At 39.5% G+C, this 18,333-nt stretch overlaps 4 protein-coding genes across 10 annotated transcripts in view; 1 reads left to right on the plus strand and 3 right to left on the minus strand.

Moving 5' to 3' along the window:
- The window catches only part of ube4b (ubiquitination factor E4B, UFD2 homolog (S. cerevisiae)), a 33,085-nt gene extending 30,364 nt beyond the window's left edge, over window positions 1-2,721 (minus strand). For all 3 annotated transcript variants that reach the window (XM_054777024.1, XM_054777014.1, XM_054777032.1), the window contains exons 1-2: window positions 2,409-2,721; window positions 1,212-1,431 (exon numbers count right to left, since the gene is read on the minus strand). In XM_054777024.1, coding sequence (XP_054632999.1) covers window positions 1,212-1,431; window positions 2,409-2,432 — 244 coding nt within the window. In that variant the 5' untranslated portion in view covers window positions 2,433-2,721. The remainder of the gene's footprint in view (window positions 1-1,211; window positions 1,432-2,408) is intronic.
- Window positions 2,722-3,081: 360 nt separating this feature from the next.
- On the minus strand, window positions 3,082-5,527 carry rbp7a (retinol binding protein 7a, cellular). The gene is made up of 4 exons (XM_054777099.1): window positions 5,400-5,527; window positions 4,820-4,998; window positions 4,622-4,723; window positions 3,082-3,731 (listed from the first exon to the last, which is right to left on the minus strand). The coding sequence occupies exons 1-4, from the start codon at window positions 5,470-5,472 to the stop codon at window positions 3,672-3,674; spliced, it is 414 nt and encodes a 137-aa protein (XP_054633074.1). The 5' UTR covers window positions 5,473-5,527; the 3' UTR covers window positions 3,082-3,671.
- Window positions 5,528-6,630: 1,103 nt separating this feature from the next.
- Window positions 6,631-11,827, minus strand: nmnat1 (nicotinamide nucleotide adenylyltransferase 1). 5 transcript variants are annotated; one of them, XM_054777047.1, is made up of 6 exons: window positions 11,732-11,786; window positions 11,352-11,428; window positions 10,883-11,022; window positions 10,606-10,789; window positions 10,028-10,152; window positions 6,631-7,394 (listed from the first exon to the last, which is right to left on the minus strand). In XM_054777047.1, the coding sequence occupies exons 3-6, from the start codon at window positions 10,995-10,997 to the stop codon at window positions 6,994-6,996; spliced, it is 825 nt and encodes a 274-aa protein (XP_054633022.1). In that variant the 5' UTR covers window positions 10,998-11,022; window positions 11,352-11,428; window positions 11,732-11,786; the 3' UTR covers window positions 6,631-6,993. The 5 variants fall into 5 exon arrangements, 4 of the variants coding, with proteins under 4 accessions (XP_054633022.1, XP_054633036.1, XP_054633028.1 ...); XM_054777061.1 differs by having other exon boundaries at window positions 11,725-11,771; XR_008570471.1 differs by lacking the exon at window positions 6,631-7,394 and adding an exon at window positions 10,349-10,480 and having other exon boundaries at window positions 11,732-11,787.
- A 4-nt stretch (window positions 11,828-11,831) lies between these two features.
- Window positions 11,832-17,868, plus strand: lzic (leucine zipper and CTNNBIP1 domain containing). Its single transcript, XM_054777085.1, has 7 exons — window positions 11,832-12,065; window positions 12,273-12,385; window positions 12,462-12,597; window positions 12,886-12,984; window positions 13,075-13,170; window positions 15,140-15,215; window positions 15,296-17,868. Exons 2-7 carry the CDS (start codon window positions 12,285-12,287, stop codon window positions 15,349-15,351), a joined length of 564 nt encoding a protein of 187 aa, XP_054633060.1. The 5' UTR covers window positions 11,832-12,065; window positions 12,273-12,284; the 3' UTR covers window positions 15,352-17,868.
- The last annotated feature ends 465 nt before the right edge of the window (window positions 17,869-18,333 follow it).

An 18,333-nucleotide genomic window follows, 5' to 3' on the forward strand; every position in this document is an offset into this window, starting at 1 on the left:
ACATAAGGACAATGGGCACTAATAAAGGATTTTTGAACCTATGGCAGTTTGTTGAAATCGTTTTGCTCCAGTTGTGCATAATTTAAATGCGTGATTTTGTTAGTTGCAAAAAGAGCAGCTGAGAAGTCTCCCACAAAAAAAGAAAGGCCCTTTGGTCTTATGCCGATGCTTTGAAGGTAAGTGGCAGTTACTTTCCTGTTGCCCCTCCCCCCCTTCATCATTTGTTTTCACTGATTTTGACATAACGACAAATCTGCTTTTTCAAAAACATATGAACAAAAATGATGAAGTTATCAATACCACAACACATTAACTAATTTTTCATATAAATGTCCCTGGTTGACCATGTATGTCGACGTCTGCTTAGGCAGGTACTTTTTAGACATAAGAAAAACAAGGTGGACCATGACTGGTTGAGTTGGTAGACATAGAGAGGTTGTCAAAAAACAGGGTCAACTTAAAATGGTTCTACTGTACAAAAAAAGACCCCCTTTAGTGTGGCTATGGATGTCATGTAATGAAGGTTTTCCAGTTATTTTGCACGAGAGCCAAAAAGAGGTGATTATGCAAGTGCACAGTAAAAGAGGTGACTTTTCAGAAGTGAAAGTGCAGAAGGTTATAGGGAAAGCGTACACACACACACACACACACACACACACACACACACGGACACACACACACACACACACGGACACACAGTCTAATTCCACATGTGAAAATTTTAAATAGTTCATGGTGTTATATTTGTAAATAAATTGTTATTTTGATGTAAAACAACCCTTTTTGTGCTGTTCATGTTGTGGTGCAGTTGTTTAGATATTTCAGCTGTCACAAAAGCTAAAAATTTGTGTCAAAGTGAAAGTTATCCTTGAAATGCATCTTTTCACAAAAACCTGTTTTTCCTCCTTTTTCTTGTCGAGAACTGATATTTTCCTGAAACTTACCTATGTTCTACTGCTGATTACTAAAGAACAAAAAAAGGCAGAACCAAACTTTTTTTTTCTGATGAAAGACGAGAGTCTAGCCTTTCTTTTGGTAGGTTTCATGTTTATATAGCCATAGAACACACTATTCGGTGTGCCTTGAAAAATCTGTCAAAATCGTCTAAAATGGCCACTACTGAAGGGGTTGAATTTTGAAAACTGGCTGGGATTGAATGAATTAAGCATGTTAATGGTACATGTACAGTACCAGTGTCAAGTATTTCTTACCTGTGGTGCCAATTGGCGATGTGGCTGGGGTACCGCTGTGAGTACTGAGCCCTAATGATTGAGAGGCAGCTGGTGGCAGGGGCTGAGACGGTGCACCTGAGGGTCCAGGGAGGGGTCCCGGCGGAGTTTCTCTCTGTGGGGATGTCAGGGGGGTGCTGAGAGGGGTGTTAGGCTGTGAAGACTGTGCCCCTGCCAGCCGTGCCAATCGTCTTCTGCGAATCTTGAGAAAACAGTCAAAACACACATTACTTTAAAAACACTCCAACTGTTATGTGTCTACATTTGATGGAAATGTAAAATCCAAATTGCAAAGCTAAAATGGTTATTGAAATACACAATTATTATAAAAACACTAAAACATGATTTAGTTTTTCTTTTTTACATATGTGTAAATTTAGCGTTATGATAAAATAACTAATTCGCCCTCTGCAAGACAAACACAAACCAGGCTTTGCAAATATGAAAACCACTTTTTATGATGAGTAATAGCATAGTAGTAATAGCATCTTGGAATTGAACGACCAGCTAACACCAGGTACACGCCAAAAAATATTATTTGAGCAGATGTGTATGTGTTTTCAAAAAAGAACGTCAATGATCCGGTGTGTTTTTAATGCTGAGTCGCCTTGGGTGCTATTTTATGGCTGTTAGCAAAACAACGTTAGCGATTAGAGCTATGTGGAAATCGTGCCGATAGCAAGGATAAATACCATAATTTGATGTATGTGTGACAAACAAGAGGCAAATTATATTGATCAATACATTCTGTGAAATGATACTTAACATTAAAATAATTTTGATCGTGGCCCAGGTTGAGGTTAGCGGCTTAATTTACGATGGTACTGTGGTCCGGCATACTACACCTACATAGGGCATTGGTAGAAGCGGTCTATCCATATTAAATATCTTCTAAATTTACTTTACTAAATACATTCTCCCAGTCGTTATTGTATGGGTGACTATGTGCAAGACTCATTCTTATAAGATATTATCGAGATGAATGTGGTATTTTGTCGTGGGTGGCTTTCACTATGCTAGCCTTTTAGCTAAGAATAGCATTAAGCTAGCCGCTAACCTCATTTGGCATGAAGTCTTTATGATATGTGGCAATGTTTGGATGTGTATCTGTAAATGACAAATGGGTACAAGTAGAGCGATACAACAGCAACGTAATTGTGTTTTTCCATCCTGCCTTACCTCATCTGCGCTCAACTCCTCCATCGCAGCTGAAGTTAACAAGCTATCTCAGTTTCAACTATTCCACTATGTGCCAGCCAGAGCCTGCTAGCTAGCCTCTATTCCAACTAAATATGCATAGTCTAAATCGTTCAACTAAAATGTGTCAGTCTTGATTGTCTCTAAGTTAAAAACGAGAACACTACTGCATGCCGAGTGGTGACATATGGCGAGTACAAAAAGTCTCTCGTCGGCTTGTTTTCTGTCAAGAGTGAAACAAAAAGAAAAAGTCGCTAGCTATTACACGTCAAAATACAACAGCGGCCATTTTGGTTCTACGCGATGTCACGTGGTTCACTACGCACCAATTGGGCGTAAAATAAATAATAAAATATTCTTGAAAGATATTTTAGTATTTCAGTTTGAAAAGTTAAATGTTTATTCTGCAAATTCACTAAACACAAATATTTCAAGAATGTATTTCTTAAATTCTTAATAATTTTGATGATTATAGTTAACAGTTGATTAAAAAACAAATTTGGTACACTATTTCATAAAATTGCCAAAAAGTTCAAAGTAAAATTTTTGCACACTATTCAAATTTTTTTGAGATGCACTACTACATCATCACTTATTGAAACCCCGTGGGCTGACAGAGACACAGAGTCAGAAAATAGGATGTTTTATTGTTTTTTACATAGTGTTTAGTGTACAAATCTTATAGGCATCCATACGTTGTATTATTTTATACTCTACAGACAAATAAGTAAAGCGGGGGGTTTTCAAAGTGCAAGGCACAGGGGAGGGACAGCATCTTAAGAAAAAATAAACTGAAAACATACTTTTCAAAACTGCTAAGCTAACTTCAGTTTACGTTCCAAGGCAAAATGCATAGATTTTTAGCCCCTACAGTGAGACAGTAAACAGTGTAATGTGAACAGAAAACTCCATCAAATCAGTTTTTCAGAGAGGGACAAACTTTGAAAACCCATGTTTCATCTCACAGTTGTCCCATCAAACTGGAGATATCCAGACGTATACATACACATAAGATACTTCCCGAGGTAAACATGTTATCATGTAGAAAGAGGCACGCAATTGCATAACTTTTGCTCGGTGTTGTTATACTGGACAAACATTATCCAGGGCTGCCCTCTTGTGGTAAAACCCATTTCGTCATACTGTAGTTAGAGCCTTCCTCAAGTGTCATCAATTGTTATATTGAAGTCCATTTTTACACCATTTATACACCAGTCTTGATCATGTTTTCGGTCTGGATGAACTTCACTCATTGAAGTTCCTCTTGAAAATCTGCTTGCAGATTTCTCCTTCACAGTACATCTCCTAAATGAAGATCAAATTAACATACTTAAAATAAGAAACAAAAACATACAGAAAAACAAGATATCTACACACAAAAACAACAATTACACTATACAGCTTCTCTTTACTTTATGTGAGTGGAATTCACACTGCAATAAAGTCAAAGCTGTAAATTGTTCGTTTGTCATTTCATGTAGTTGCCCTGTTTGTATTTACTTGTCTTACTTTACTTGTTGGCGTTAAGACTGCTGTGTAGAGGTCATCTCTTTCATCTTTATCTGACACTATGAACATGGTTGGTGTTCTTAGTAGTTACGCCCCTTTCATTCCGTTAATCTCATTGCAAATTCCGTTTTTACTTCTGCCCAAATAAAGACTAAAATCCCATCAAGCAGCTGAAGCGCCTGGGCGAGGTCGCCACATTTGTTAAATCATGTGTATTTACATAGCTGTTCACTGTATGTTCTGTTAAGTGACATCATTTTTTGATCATTTGTTAATGAACGAGATTACGTATCTACTAAAACAGACTTGTATTCAACTTAAAACCTCCAAAAAGTGTAAAAATGTAAAGAAAGGGATGTTCTCTGCAATAGGAATACAGGATACTACAAAAATCCAAGACAGGATAGTTTTTTGGTGTATAGCACTTTGTCAAGGGGCGGGGCTTGGACATAAAGGAACGATTACATTTTGTTGCAAATCCAAATCAAGGGCTACATTTTAAGCTTCCTATTGGTTATTGTCAGTTAAAATCTCTTATACAGAGACTATTAATACATGGTTATAAGAATAAATGCATATAATGTGCATATATGATGAATAATATGTATTATGAGCAAACCTTTCTTGGCACAATTATTAAAAGAATAATCTGTATTGTTTTGTGTAACAATATGTCAACGTCCTACCAGGTGAAGTTTGTCCTCTTCAATCCAGTGAGTCCATCCCCTGTTCTTCTTCTCACCAGATTGTTCACACACCAGCTTGTTCCCCTCCCAAGTCACTAGTGTCTGCAAAGCACAGGAAATAATCTCACTTTCAGCACTTTAAAATGGCCATTGTCCTTTCAAAATGCAAAAAAACACAAATGTCTGAGATGTATTGACCTTCATGTGCCTGTTGTCTAACCCCTCGGTGAACTCCTGGAACTCTTGGCCAAGTGTGAAGGAGACGGTGTAGTTCCGGAAGGTACTGCATGTTTTGATGATGTACTGGTCGCCCTGCTTATCAATCACCTTCCTCAGTTTCAGCTTCAGCGCAATCTTTCTCAAGGAAGGGGTAATATCTGGAAGCCAGATCATTTACATATGGAAAAAAGGCAAAAAAGGCCCATAAAGATATACTTGGATGAGTTAGGTGACATGGACCCACATTAAATATCTTTGGTATTGAATTAGATTGGGAGTTCTTATGTATAAAAAGACAAAAAAAAAAACACAAAATCCCACAGACACACTCCAAAATCTTGGTGAAAATCCTCCCAGAAGAATGCAAGCTGTTATGGTAGCAAAAGGTAGATGAACTCTGTTTTTTCTTCCATTTTCACTTTTCTGTATTTGGAAAGTGTCCCAATACTTTTGTCCATATAAAAGTACTGGGGGAAAAAATATCCGTTTCACACATATAACAACGCACAACATTTACGAGTAAAAAACAGAATACATGGGTATTTATTTCTATATTTACCTAAAGCGATCATGTAGCCCTCAAAGTTGACATTGCTGATGATGTCCCATGTGCCACAGAAGCTTGCCAGCATTTTTGCACAGCCCAGGTAAATAAGAAGTGGATTCGGAGTGACTAGTCCAGAAAAGAGCTCTCCCACACAGCAGAAATTATGTTTTGGCACTGGAGGTATTAGAAGTAGGCGTTCCTCTCAGCTCACCTTAGGAGGTGGTATGACGGCTGCAATTAAGCATGGCAGGAAGCCCTCAACGCTTTTTTTTGTGGCTTTTCTTGCAGACAACATACCACAAATATAACACATTAGACCTATCCATTATTATCGGTACAAACACCTCATCTACTAATACAGTAACAATCACTTGTTATCAATAAGACCAAGGCAGTTGTTCTATCTGGCTACAGGCCAAAACAATAATACACACTTGCTTCCTTATTGTCACAGACAGGTTATAAAGGCACACCTGACTATGAAGGAAAAAATAATGTTGACTCTGGCACTGACATGAACAGTGGCATGCAGCTTGTCGGGCTAGCAACAAGCAGGTCAAGCGGCAGATGATACACACAAAAACACGTTTAAGTTATTGTACAGTATATAACGAACTCAGTAAGTGACATTTGGCTTGAATGACCAGATCTTTATGATGGTTTGTTATATCCGCCTTGTAGTTATTCCATCATTACGAAAGCATAATGCTGATTCTTTTATCATTATTAAATAAACTGCTTAATGAATATCCTGCATTTTTTGATAAATTAAACAGTGTTTGATGACTGTTTACTCCTGTATTGATGAATTTATTCATTTTTCTTTCATTGTCTATGTATTTACTTCAAGATTTACATTTATTTGTTGTTTAACGCTTTTTTTCTCCTAAACTAGCTATTTTTACACATTCTCGTTTCGTTTTTCTATTAGAAAATGGTAACATACAAATAAACACAGGAAGTGAGCAGTCAGTAATTGCTGAAACACGGAGAAGGGGTACGGTTAAATAAGCTCCGCTTCTCACCACTCCTTTCCAGATATGTTGAATTGTGCAAGCGCAGTTGCGTGACGTTCCTTAATCTAACTTGTTAAGCATGTTTTAAACAAATAAAACCACGACCATGGTGTCAATCTGTGAGAATGAGTTGTATGGTAAGCTACAAACACAAGTCAATCAAATAAAACCAGCCTAAACACCATCTGTGTGACAATATCGTAGTGATAACAATGAAAGACGTCAGGTTTGGAAAACATAAGGCAGTTGTTTTATTTGATTTCCAGGGGCAATCTTTCATTTTCACATGTACAACAACAGTATATAAACGGCCCATAGGAGTGCAAGGTGGGACTGTCTTGCTCTTGTTACACTACTGTGGAGGAGGTGACAGGTGTGCACCTACGCATGTGCTCATAGAAAATGTGTAAGTGTGTCCATATAGTGAGTAAAAATATCACCAAATAAAGACAAACTATTCCTACAAGAACATGTACTGTATGTTTTATCCTTTAAAAAGCCACAAAATAGTCAAATATTGGTGTTCCATGTAGCTGGAGGAAGCGTCGATAAATGCTGTCCATTCAGAATAAAAGCACACTAGCAGACATTTAACTGGAGGGGTCCCCTGCGTATCTCTGCAGGGGTGCAAGAACCACACCAGCGTTTTTCTGCTCACTCTCAGCGCTGTAGAGGTCGTGCTCTTGGATGTAGTAAAGCACACTGTCCGGAAGCAGGTACCTGACACTCTGACCACGACGCAGCGCCCGGCGCACGTGAGTGGCGGAGATGTCGTTGGGGACCCAATTGGGCACCACGTGGATGTTCTTGCGGTACTTCCACAGCATGTCTGACTGGTAGATGAACTTGTGGGGGTCGCTGCCGCACCGCGTGATGCACACCATGCCGAAGCGGCCCACAATCTCCGCAATGTCCTCCTGCTTCCACAAGTTTGGGATGCCGAAGGACTCCAAGACATCAGCACCGCACAGGAGCATGAGCTGTGGGCCAACTGTAGGATAGGCAGTTTAGTTTTGTCAGATCACAAATGTGTGGAATTTATTTACTGTTCATTTATCAATGTTTTATATAACAAAGGAGGATGCACTACAATTGAATTCTTTATGATGATTTAGACTGATGACTGATTTAGAAAGTATCTAAATCAGGGGTCACCACACCAGGTAGCCCCCCACAACCACACAAGGCGCCCGGAAGCCTGCTTTTCATTCATGTTTCCAGTTAATAATGTGAGAACAGTAGAAAGAAATGCATTCTGAAATACAAAATGTGAGTTGTGGACACCAGCATTTTGTTAAAACTGGTAAAACAAGCATATTCACTTTGTTTGGGTTGAAATAAGCTATGAAAATAAACGTTACAAAAAAGAGTTGGTCATTTTCATTTTGTAAAAGTAGCTCACAAGAAAAAAACATTGGAGACCACTAATCTAAATTATATACACCATTAATAAATAATTTCATATAACTTTTAGGATTTCAAAATTTAAAAAAAAAAAACAGACTTAAGTAAAACTAAAATAATGCTATTTGGTAATAGCGGAAAGGACACTTACGCCCAAATACAAATTGATGGCATGGACATTGAAAGGGTGAGCGAAAATACATTTCTGGGGGGTCATGATGGATGATAATATGAGCTGGAAATCTCACATTAAAAATATAAAAAATAAAGTGGTGAGAAATATATCAATACTGAATAAAGCAAAATTTATAAAGTATATAGAATAAGTATATAGAAAAAAGCATAAATTTTTTTTTGGACCAAAAATCACTACCACCGTGTCCCTGAGACAGTGTGCAGGGACACAGCAGCAGACAGATATCACGCAGAGCGATTTGTGAGGCCTGATTTTTTTTTTTTTCAGGAGGCATTTTTATGATGCAAATGCATTACTCTTTTGAACGAATATTGTTTTGAGAAGCCAAACTCTTTACTTAAATGACCCAGCAACTAAGCGGAACTACGTTCCTCATCACGGAAATCCGACCAGAACTGGACTTGCGCGACCAAATGGGGGGGTAAGTCACTGCTGATGTAGTCCACTGCTGATGGGGATGTCACACAATTTCATGTCAAAAAAGCAGAACTATCCCTTTAACATTCTTGTCAGACATTAGGGGTGGGAATCTCTGGCCACCTATGGCCTGCGATGCAATGATAAAATGCAACTCGATGCATCTTTTTTTGTGATCAAAAGTTTGTCCATTTTTTCATGCATAATTTTTTTCTATATATGTCGCCCGAAGTCAGCTGGGATAGGCTCAAGCATAACCCGCGACCCTAATGAGGAGAAGCGGTATAGAAAATGGATGGATGGATGGCTAATTTATTTTTACTCACTGTGTACAATTAAAACAAAGCATATGTGTAATGATCCACAATTAAAATAAACATGAAACAGATTAATTTACTTCCATTATCTATTAATAATTGGAAGGTTACATCTACCAACATATTTCCCATTGCACAGAACCAGCAGGAAAAGTAAAGTGCACCAGTAGCAGCATGTATAAAATGAACAAACTTCAGCATATTCTTAGTAACCCACATAAAAAATCTGCCCTTATTCACAAATAAATAATAGACTTCTGAATTCAAACTAAAATCCTGAGCATAAAATCTCTGACAAAATAATATTTTTGCTGTATAGCAAAGTCAAAAACAGCTTTCATACAAAGTATAGATTTCTGTGCCAGCGGCTTTCATACAAGAATAATACTTGCAGACATCAGTATATTATGAATAACCAAAAAAACTAGGCAGCCTTTATTCACAATTGCAGTGTCAGTGAAATAACGTTGGGATGGGACGTTGTATCTGGGTTCCAAAGTGCACAACAAAGCACGAAAGCCCTGCTTCTCAACAATCAAATGTGGCCACAAATCCAATAAAAGTTGCGATTGACTCTGTGATTCGCTTCGCCTTTTCTGAGTTGGGTGGAAAATTAGTTATCACCTGCTCGATGGTTCTCTGGCTGGCAGCAACTTCAGCTGGCTGCTTTTCCTCCTGGTTCGGGTGGAAATGTGCTATGTGGTTTCTCATATTTGTCGTGTTCCCAAAATATTTTAAGTTTGCATGACAAAGCTTGCATATTGTCTGGCTCTTGTCCAGCTTTTTTTTTTACCTTCAACTACGTGAAAGCCAAAGTGCTTCCAGATGCTTGCTTTAAATCTAGCGGGTGCAGGTTGGAGCTTACACTCAGCCATTCTGGTAGTGTCTTACACTCAAGTGCACCACCATAAATTGTCTGGGCGTCACTTCCTCTTTACGACTTTTTGTTCCATTTTTTTCCCCCGTAAGCATTGATTATGGACATTTATGAATCGATTTATAATTGTCAATGCCCGCATCGCGATGCATCTAAGAATAGATTATTTCCCCCACCCCTAACAGACATGTGATAAATTGTTGTACAGCAGAGAGCAAACATAGCCCACAGGGGCAGAGGATGTCACCCCATGATATGCCCACTCTACCAGGCTGTTATTTTGGGCCTTCAAGACATTTTGATCAGCAGGTGGAACTTAAGAGAGGCGGGTAGTAAAATGTGGATGATTTTGCATTCATTTTGTTGATTTGGTTCTCAATGGGACCAGTGATAACACATAGTGTACCCCTTACCTCTTTTGTTGTGATGAGATGCACTCTCAACATAATTCTCCTCGATGCGTCTCTTTTTGGCGTACTTGACAGTGTCTACGTTGTCACCATCCTGCTCGTCTGTTGTCAGTAGTGAGTAGTGATGCCTAAGGACATACAGAAAAAAAAATACAAACTGAAACCATAAACTGTGTGTGACAAAATTGAAAGTAAAAGGTCAAATAGACTGCGTACAGGTGGCAAATTGATAGCATGTTAGGGAATATCCCAACTATAAATTAAAAGTTCAAATTAATGCTATAAAAAGTAGTAAATCAAATAAAAAACTATACATTGGTATACCTGGTAGAATCTGGTTTTGACAATGGAAAAAGAAGCCCTTCAGCTGCACTGCTGCTTTCTCACTGATGCTTATTTTTAGAAATTGTTTTCCGTGTTGCCATCTTTACAACCAATCTCTCATTGCAGTCTGGCCTAAAAATGGTAGTTACATCATCATAGTGCAATATTTTAAAACATCATATACTGTAAGGCTACTGTCAGAACAGTGAGGGTTCTCTTAAAGCCAACACTTTCAAGGAAGTCGTGAACTAACTCACCGAACCACTTTGGCTGTTTCCACCCACTCAAGCTGCAAGCTCTCCCACGCATCTACTGTGATCCACTCTGAGTTCTCTGTGGCCAGTCTGGCCATTTTCACGCGATGGAATGCCTCAATCAGACCCTTCTTCTTGTAGCCATCCCCAACCGCAGAGATGATGCCTTTCACCACCTTATAGCGCCCTTTCAAAATTCCATTTTAGTCATTGCTGTGAGCACTGACCCAATCTTAAACACTTACACAAATTGTGAATAATATATCAGATTTGACCCAACCTGTATCCTCCAGGTAGTCTCGAGCCAGTTCAAACATCCTCAGGTGCATGTTGGTGATGGGGTTAAAGGACCCACATGCCAGAAGGACCACCATTGTTCTCCTCTCGTCCTCCATGCCTCATTCCGGATCACGGTTAACCCTTCAGAGAGGAACAGGTATGGTGACACAAGTGTTCATGATAGAGCCCATTGGATCAATGTTGATTTTCTGTATCAACAGGAGGTGGTTAGCACATTAGTCTCACAGTCTGGAGATCTAAGTTTGAACAACTGTGTACGTGGGTTTCTCCAGGTACTCTGGCTTCCTCCCACACTCCAAAAACATTAATGCTAGGCTAACTGGGAACTCTAGATTGTCTTGATTGACTGGCGACCAGTCCAGGGTGTATCTGCCTCTTGCCAGGAGTCACATGGGATAGGCTCCAGCTCGCCCACGAAGAGTACAAGCGTATAGAAAATGGACAGATACCTCTATTAGTCAGCCTTGTGATTGACAGACGATCAGTCCAGACTGTATACCGCCTAATTTAGCTGGCTCCAGCATACCTGTGGCCATCAACGGGATAAGCGGCATAAAACACGAATTAATGGTGGATGGATTTACAAAGATCACAAGTAATACAGTACATTTCTATCTGGTCCCTGTAATACAATATAAAGTACAAATACGGCCAAGTCGACAAAGTACCCTTAGCGTCAACTGTAAAACAGTGACTAAGTTAGCCAAGTTGCTAACACAGCGAGAGTACAGGGTACACACACACTACTACAATACAAACGAATGGTAACTATTGAGATAATATAGGTATTGCTTGTACAATAAAAATGTTATAACATAGTACCTCTTACCAGAACACTCTACTACGGTCGCCGACCAGCCAGTGTAACTAACTTCCGGCCATGGCGTCACTGGGAACGTCATTATCCTGAAAAATGTGATTGGTTGAGTGAACAGGGAAAAAGACGCGAACCGCGCCCGCACTGTTGAGCTGCATTCAAGATTGCAAACGACATAACGGCGCAATATAACAACACGTTGCAGAATACCTTAAACAGTTTCGAGAGGTTGTGTTTCCGTCAAATTTCTGTCGGGTTTCGCCGTGTATTTGCTGTACATTTGTGAAGTGGATGTGACTATTGGACATCTTGCGTCAGTGATCCAACTTGTTCACACACAGTCCTGGTGAGATCTTGTCCTTTAGCATGGTAGCTAATCTTCCAGCTAACTAACTTTGCTTAAATATCAGATTTTGCAAAAAAAAAAGGAAAGTATTTGTCACCATATTGTCTTTCTCGCTCAACATGTAACTACCATGTCACAACCGTAGCTCCTGTTACGCAGTGGCTTTAATAAATAAAAGCCAGATGTTTTTTTTTTTGTTTACAACAGATTCAGTTGAGGATGGCTTCCCGTGGAAAGTCAGAAACTAGCAAATTAAGACAGAATATGGAGGAGCAACTTGACAGACTGATGCAGCAGCTTCAGGATCTGGAAGAATGCAGGTGATGCATCGAAAACACTTGAAACATACTCTTTTATGCAGACAGTTCATGCACATAAGTGTTTGCATTGTTGCAGAGAAGAGCTGGATGAGGAAGAATATGAGGAGACAAAGAAGGAGACATTGGAGCAGTTGAGTGAATTCAATGACTCCTTGAAGAAGATCATGACAGGAGACATGACTCTTGTGGATGAGCTGAGTGGAATGCAGCTGGTAGGAGAACAACATGCACACATCTTGTGACTTCAGGGTTGTTGTTTGTAAAAAGAAAAAAACAGATTGGAGCTCAGTGGAGTGCAGAGTAAACCTCATTTGGATCATAGGTGCCACATGTATAAGGCTGATCTTTGAGATTGATTTATTTTTTTTTCAAAATATCAAAGTGGCCCCTGCTTCCTTTCATTTTTCAGTCTGTGGCCCTCGGTGGAAAAAGTTTGGACCCTCCTGTACTACCATCTATCAAACAATTGTTTGATTTATGATGATGTTTGTTTTCTTCAGGCGATCCAGGCAGCCATCAGTCAAGCCTTCAAGACGCCAGAGGTGATCCGACTGTTTGCTAAGAAGCAGCCAGGACAGCTCCGAACAAGACTGGCGGAGGTTTGAACCATAGGTTTTATTGTTTTTTGTGGAGATGAGCCACTCCCTCTGACCATTTTTTGCCTATTTGCCGTGTGACATTCTGCGCAGATGGACCGAGACGTCATGGTGGGGAAGCTGTCTCGGGGTGTGTACACCCAGCAGAAGATGGAGGTGCTCACAGCTCTGAGGAAGCTGGGAGAGAAGGTGTGTTGGATGGGAAATGAGCCACACTCTTGTCCTCCAGTCTTAATAATATCTCATTTCACACAGTCTTATTATGTACTGTACATATAATCTTCTGTCCTTTTGTGTTGGCACACAAAATTAATTTTGTTCTATATTGGATGTATCACTTTCTGCTTAGCCAGATAATACTTTATTAACCCCGAGTGAAGGTGGCTTTTATGAATTGGAATTGATATTTTTATTTTATTTTTATTTATTATTGATATTTTTAGCACTGTTAACTGTATTCTTAGGAATAGTTTCAGTTTTTATTAATTTTCTATGTGCAGCAGTTTTTGGTTTATTAGCTTGGATGTTTCTGTGATGGGTAGATAGGATCATTTCTAGGAATGCTCCGATCAAATGCTACTGATTCCGATGCCGATAATCCATGAGTGAAATCGTCCGATGAGTTATTGGCCAGGAGTGTCGTATAAAGGGGAAAAGTCAGGTCAGTTCGAAGGTCCCCTGACTGCCATGGGACCCAAAAAATACTGTAGGTAATTACTCATAAAAATGAGGCGGGGGGACGTGATTTATTTTTCATGGGTCCAGAACTCCTGGCTGTACCCCTGCTATTATATTTAGACAAAAACATATTTGACTTGCTTTTTCAAAAGAACATAGAGGGTATATCACTCCTGAAACTTACAGAGGATAAGACGCCTTCTTTAAGGAGACATTGGATGTGAAAGCACATTGGTGGACTTCTAGCAAGACTTCCAGTAGCACGTAGGTGGGTTCCAAGTAGGGTTGGGCGATATTTTTTATATGCCGGTATACAGGTATAAATTCTTCCAATGATAAGAAAATGACTTATACCGGTATAAATGACGTGTTTTTCCTGCGATTGTGCGCCGTTGTGCGTACCACAGCACGTAGGGCCCGATGATTTCCGCGTTAATGGAATCGTGGAATTGGCCACTAAACATTTTATTTACTGTTAAAAGTGGTAATTGACATGTGAGGAAGATGCTTTGACGTAATGTGAATGAAATGAAATGCCTTCATCGTGAGAAGGAACTTTTATGTGGGGAAGTATTTACTCGGCACACCGCTCATTTGTGGTGGAATCATTACAAACACTAAACCACCTCCTCTCCCACTAAACATCTTCAAATGGCGATAAACACCAGCGAAAGTTGGCGGAATGGACATTTTATTCACTAACCCATAAAGCATGCACACTATGCTGGTAAAAAAAACGTACAAAATTGAATTTTAAAACGGAATTTGGGAAAAAATAAAACTGATTTAATAGGGCCCTAAGCATGGTCCAGCAGTGGCGGCACAGGCAGCACAGAGACAACAAAAGAGAGAAAATGAGCATGGCTGGAAAGCGGACGAGAAGCGGAGACCATAGACGAAGACATTTTTAAACGGGGCGGTACAGCGGTGCTGATCACACCATGAGCCTCAAAAACTCATCGTGTGTATGCTGCCTCTGTCCACCACAGGGAGGAGCCCAGAGCCCTGAGGGCTGACATCACTGCAGCGCCAGAAGCCATAACCATTATGCATTATGGGAAAAAGTTAAGATAATTGTTTTATTTAAAATTTGTATTGATACTTGTATTGTATATTTCTCCGCTCCCTTTGAGTGTTAGGTTACTGTGATGATTTTAGCGTTCTTTGTAAGATGACACCGTGAGTCAGACTTATATTCAGTAATGACCTGCAATTTCCAATGGGTTGACAAGCTTGTCGTGAGTTTTTTCACAGCTCATGATTGGCTCCTGTCAAATAAAGAGCTACCTGATCCTCACGGACTTGTACGCGCCACAGTATGCCATTTTATGACATGGACATGTGTGGCTTGTAGTCCGGTGAGGCTTATATATGTAGAAATCTGTTTTTTCTAAATTTAGCAGGTGCGGCTTAAAAACCGGTGCGTCTCATACACCGGAAATTATGGTAATTAGTTTGAAACTAGTGTTTGTTTTGACAGCTAACAACGGAGGATGAGACTTTCCTAGCAGAAAACGCAACTGCTACTTTAAGCCAATTTGAAAAAGTGACAATGGGTGAGTCAACTTTTCTTAACACATTTACTGTACTTGCAGCAGCACGTATTAATTACCGTCTTGCATTCTTCTTTTTCTAGGATCTGAAGATAAAATATTGGCTTTAGCTAGTTCTGGTGTGAAAACCAAAGTGTAACAATTGTACAAAATGTTTTATTTTCATGTGAGGCGATTGCTTTTACCAAGATAGAAAACAACACACGGTTGTTTTGTTGTAAATAATTTTAAATAGTATTCTCGTTTACACCTCCGTTTTTTAAATGGTGTATTCTCATAGTAGTCTCGTAGTACAAGAATGTGAAAAAAGATGTACTGTTATTTATTATTGCTTGGCTTGAATGTTCCCATTTTAAAACCATTGGTCTCAAACATGTTAATGCATGTTGAATGGGTCCCTGACATATATATAGAATATAGGCCTTCCAGACTCTGCATTCCAAAGACTTTATGTAGCCTCATTGTTTGAGCGATACGCTCTTGGTAGAATCAACAGACCCAGGTAGGCTTGGAGGTCTACCAGGTCTAATTCTCTCCAGGTGTCCCCAAACAAATGCCTCCCCTACACATTTGTCATCTCCAGTACGATTCCTCAATGAAGTCTAGAAAAAAGGGTTGGCAGCTTATGTTTAACACTCTCGCTCTACCGCCATGTCCTGGGGGGGGATGAAGACCAGAGCACCACTATTGGACTGAAATGTCTCCTGAGGTGCCTTTTCTTCAGGTGCCTCTTCCTCTCCGTCTGTCGACTGGTCAGTCTCCTCAAAGTCTGGATCCAAAGCGGTGTTGTCTTCGACTTCCAAGGCGTCATCCGCTATCTCTGGTTCAACTTCAGTGCCCTCTTCATCTTGTTCTCGAATCTGGTCCAGAGCCTCTCTTACAGTTGCCTACTCATTGTGCTCGGACTAAAAGGAGTGCGAGGCAAACATCAAGCTATATTTTGGTGGTCTGTGTTTATGGCGATTACTTTTGCCCGGGAACACGACAGGTGTAACAAGGTTGAGTAAACCACTAAAAATTCAAGTGTGAATAATGTGGAGGTGTCAGGGAAAATCTCCATAGATAACCAAGACAAGTACTGGACTGTATAACTTTCAAGAAACAGACTCACACCAGCCAAGATTGTCTTTTCACTCGCGAGGGACAGCAGAGCTCACACTCTCGTGCTCACTCCCCCAGGCTGTCGAAACTCTGCTGTTCTCGTCTCCTTTTTATTAAGGTAGAAGCAAAGTCTCACAGTAGTGGAAAATAACTGGCGTGTAAGGCGGGGTGCTGTGCCCATGGCCTACGGCTTTGATCCTCCCGTTTTGTCATCAAGGCTCTTGTGACTGCAACTGGTGCTGCAAATTGCAGGTGCTCGCGCTCATGGCCGCAGCACATTCTCTCACACGGGAAAATGTGTGGGTGTTTAGTACATTTTCATAACAAAAACCTTCACAGCGATAGCTCTTAAGTAAAACAAATTCTTTCACAGGAGGCTATCATGAAGCCCTAAGGAAATCAGATATAAAACGCAATATTTAGGAGTGGTTTAATTTGTAAATCGGTCAGATTTGACAGGAACACGACAGGAAGGTTAAAATTGATAAGTTATTAATTTATAAGTTCATTGATTTATAACACTTTTAAATTATGACTACTTGTAAAATTACAACTTTCTATAAATGTCACAACTCTGTTTGGCATGTTTTATTTAAATTTTCCAATTGTACTCTGAATTTTTTCTTTTCATATCTCCACTTTATACTTTAAAATTGCAACTGTTTAATTCAATGAAAATGTTGACAGCTTAACTCCCTTAAGAATTTTCTCATGTTAGGACAGTTTCCTTGCAATTTTACAACTTTTGTCTTGTCATCCTGTTGGAAAAGTACAATTTCAGTCTTGCAAACAATTTATTCTGGTACGATTGTGACCTTTTTCCTAATTTTTAGGAACATTGTATTGGTATTGTGTGATCTTCTCTTAAGATTGATTGTATTTTTGTCATGTTTTCTCAGTGAGTAATAATCACTATAGTAATCTTAGCGCTTGATGCCTTTACTATAGATCAGTGGTTCCCAAACTTTTCAGTCGCGTACCCTTTCAGCCATTTGACTAGGAGCCAAGTACCCCCTACTCCTGCACACTTAAAAACCATAAACCTCTTTTAATCTTCATTAACGTGAAATATTGAACATGATGCATTGTTTAATTCATTTTACAGTAACTAAGTAATTCTGGTTCCAAAATGTGTATTTTGCGTGGTCAAATTTTGATCAAAGTTTTACATGAGCACTGACAAGTAGGTAATCATATGTTCATATCTTCATATGTTTTATTTCAGCCGGATGTTGGGATCTTTCCGTTTGAACAGGTTGTACTTGAGCTTCACGTTTGACCACATGCAATCGCTATGATTTAAGTCTGCATATTAATTACCAAATTGAAGCATGATAACGCAGTACAACCAGCCTCCGCTGTGAGGTGTTCAGGTGCACTCGTAATCGTGCGTGTTTGGCGCTAATTCTTTTTCATTTTAAATCACACCTATGACAATTGGTGTACCCCTGAAGATAGGTGTACCCCACTTTGGGAACCAAGGCACAGACTATAATGATTGTGGTGTTGTGTTATTGTTGGAGTTACACATTACAATAAAACATTTTCCTTTCTACTTCTCTGTTATGTTATTTTACACGGGTCAACTTTACATCATTTCAGCCATGTATTTATGGGGGGGCGAATGTAAAAATGAAATCCCACTTTTTTAGCCATATATGTTGAATATTTAGCTCACTTTTCTCACATTTAATTCATTTCAGTCAGGTCATTTCCACATTGAGCTTCATCTAATGCGCCAACTGCATAAGTGCCCAAGTAAACGGACTCGAGATAAAATAATGAAATGACACCATCCCCTCGTCATTAGCACTAGACTATGAGGCCATACACCTTCACCTCTTTGAAACAGATGTTGCTAGAAATATGATCGTGTTCTCACACGGCGATATCAATCATACCATGTCAATCGCGTTGTATATCGCTCAAATGAATATTCATCCACGACTCCCCATGAAGTATAAGCACAGAGAACTGATGGATACATGTAAGAACGTGTTCATGCAGAGGAACTTGGTGC

This window comes from Dunckerocampus dactyliophorus, chromosome 1 (assembly GCF_027744805.1).
Source record: "Dunckerocampus dactyliophorus isolate RoL2022-P2 chromosome 1, RoL_Ddac_1.1, whole genome shotgun sequence".
Taxonomy (NCBI): Eukaryota; Metazoa; Chordata; class Actinopteri; order Syngnathiformes; family Syngnathidae; genus Dunckerocampus; species Dunckerocampus dactyliophorus.

Bases quoted from the DNA above. Each gene is read 5' to 3' on its own strand.
- lzic (XM_054777085.1), top strand. From the start codon at position 12,285: ATGGCTTCCCGTGGAAAGTCAGAAACTAGCAAATTAAGACAGAATATG. The intron at 13,171-15,139 runs GTGTGTTGGATG...TTGTTTTGACAG, and splicing joins TGAGGAAGCTGGGAGAGAAG to CTAACAACGGAGGATGAGAC. The intron at 15,216-15,295 runs GTGAGTCAACTT...TTCTTTTTCTAG, and splicing joins ATTTGAAAAAGTGACAATGG to GATCTGAAGATAAAATATTG.
- rbp7a (XM_054777099.1), bottom strand. From the start codon at position 5,472: ATGCTGGCAAGCTTCTGTGGCACATGGGACATCATCAGCAATGTCAAC. The intron at 4,999-5,399 runs GTAAATATAGAA...TCTGGCTTCCAG, and splicing joins GGGCTACATGATCGCTTTAG to ATATTACCCCTTCCTTGAGA. The intron at 4,724-4,819 runs GTCAATACATCT...TGTGCTTTGCAG, and splicing joins TAGACAACAGGCACATGAAG to ACACTAGTGACTTGGGAGGG.
- nmnat1 (XM_054777053.1), bottom strand. From the start codon at position 10,997: ATGGAGGACGAGAGGAGAACAATGGTGGTCCTTCTGGCATGTGGGTCC. The intron at 10,153-10,605 runs GTGAGTTAGTTC...GTATGTCCTTAG, and splicing joins GAAACAGCCAAAGTGGTTCG to GCATCACTACTCACTACTGA. The intron at 7,395-10,027 runs GTAAGGGGTACA...CCTATCCTACAG, and splicing joins ATCTCATCACAACAAAAGAG to TTGGCCCACAGCTCATGCTC.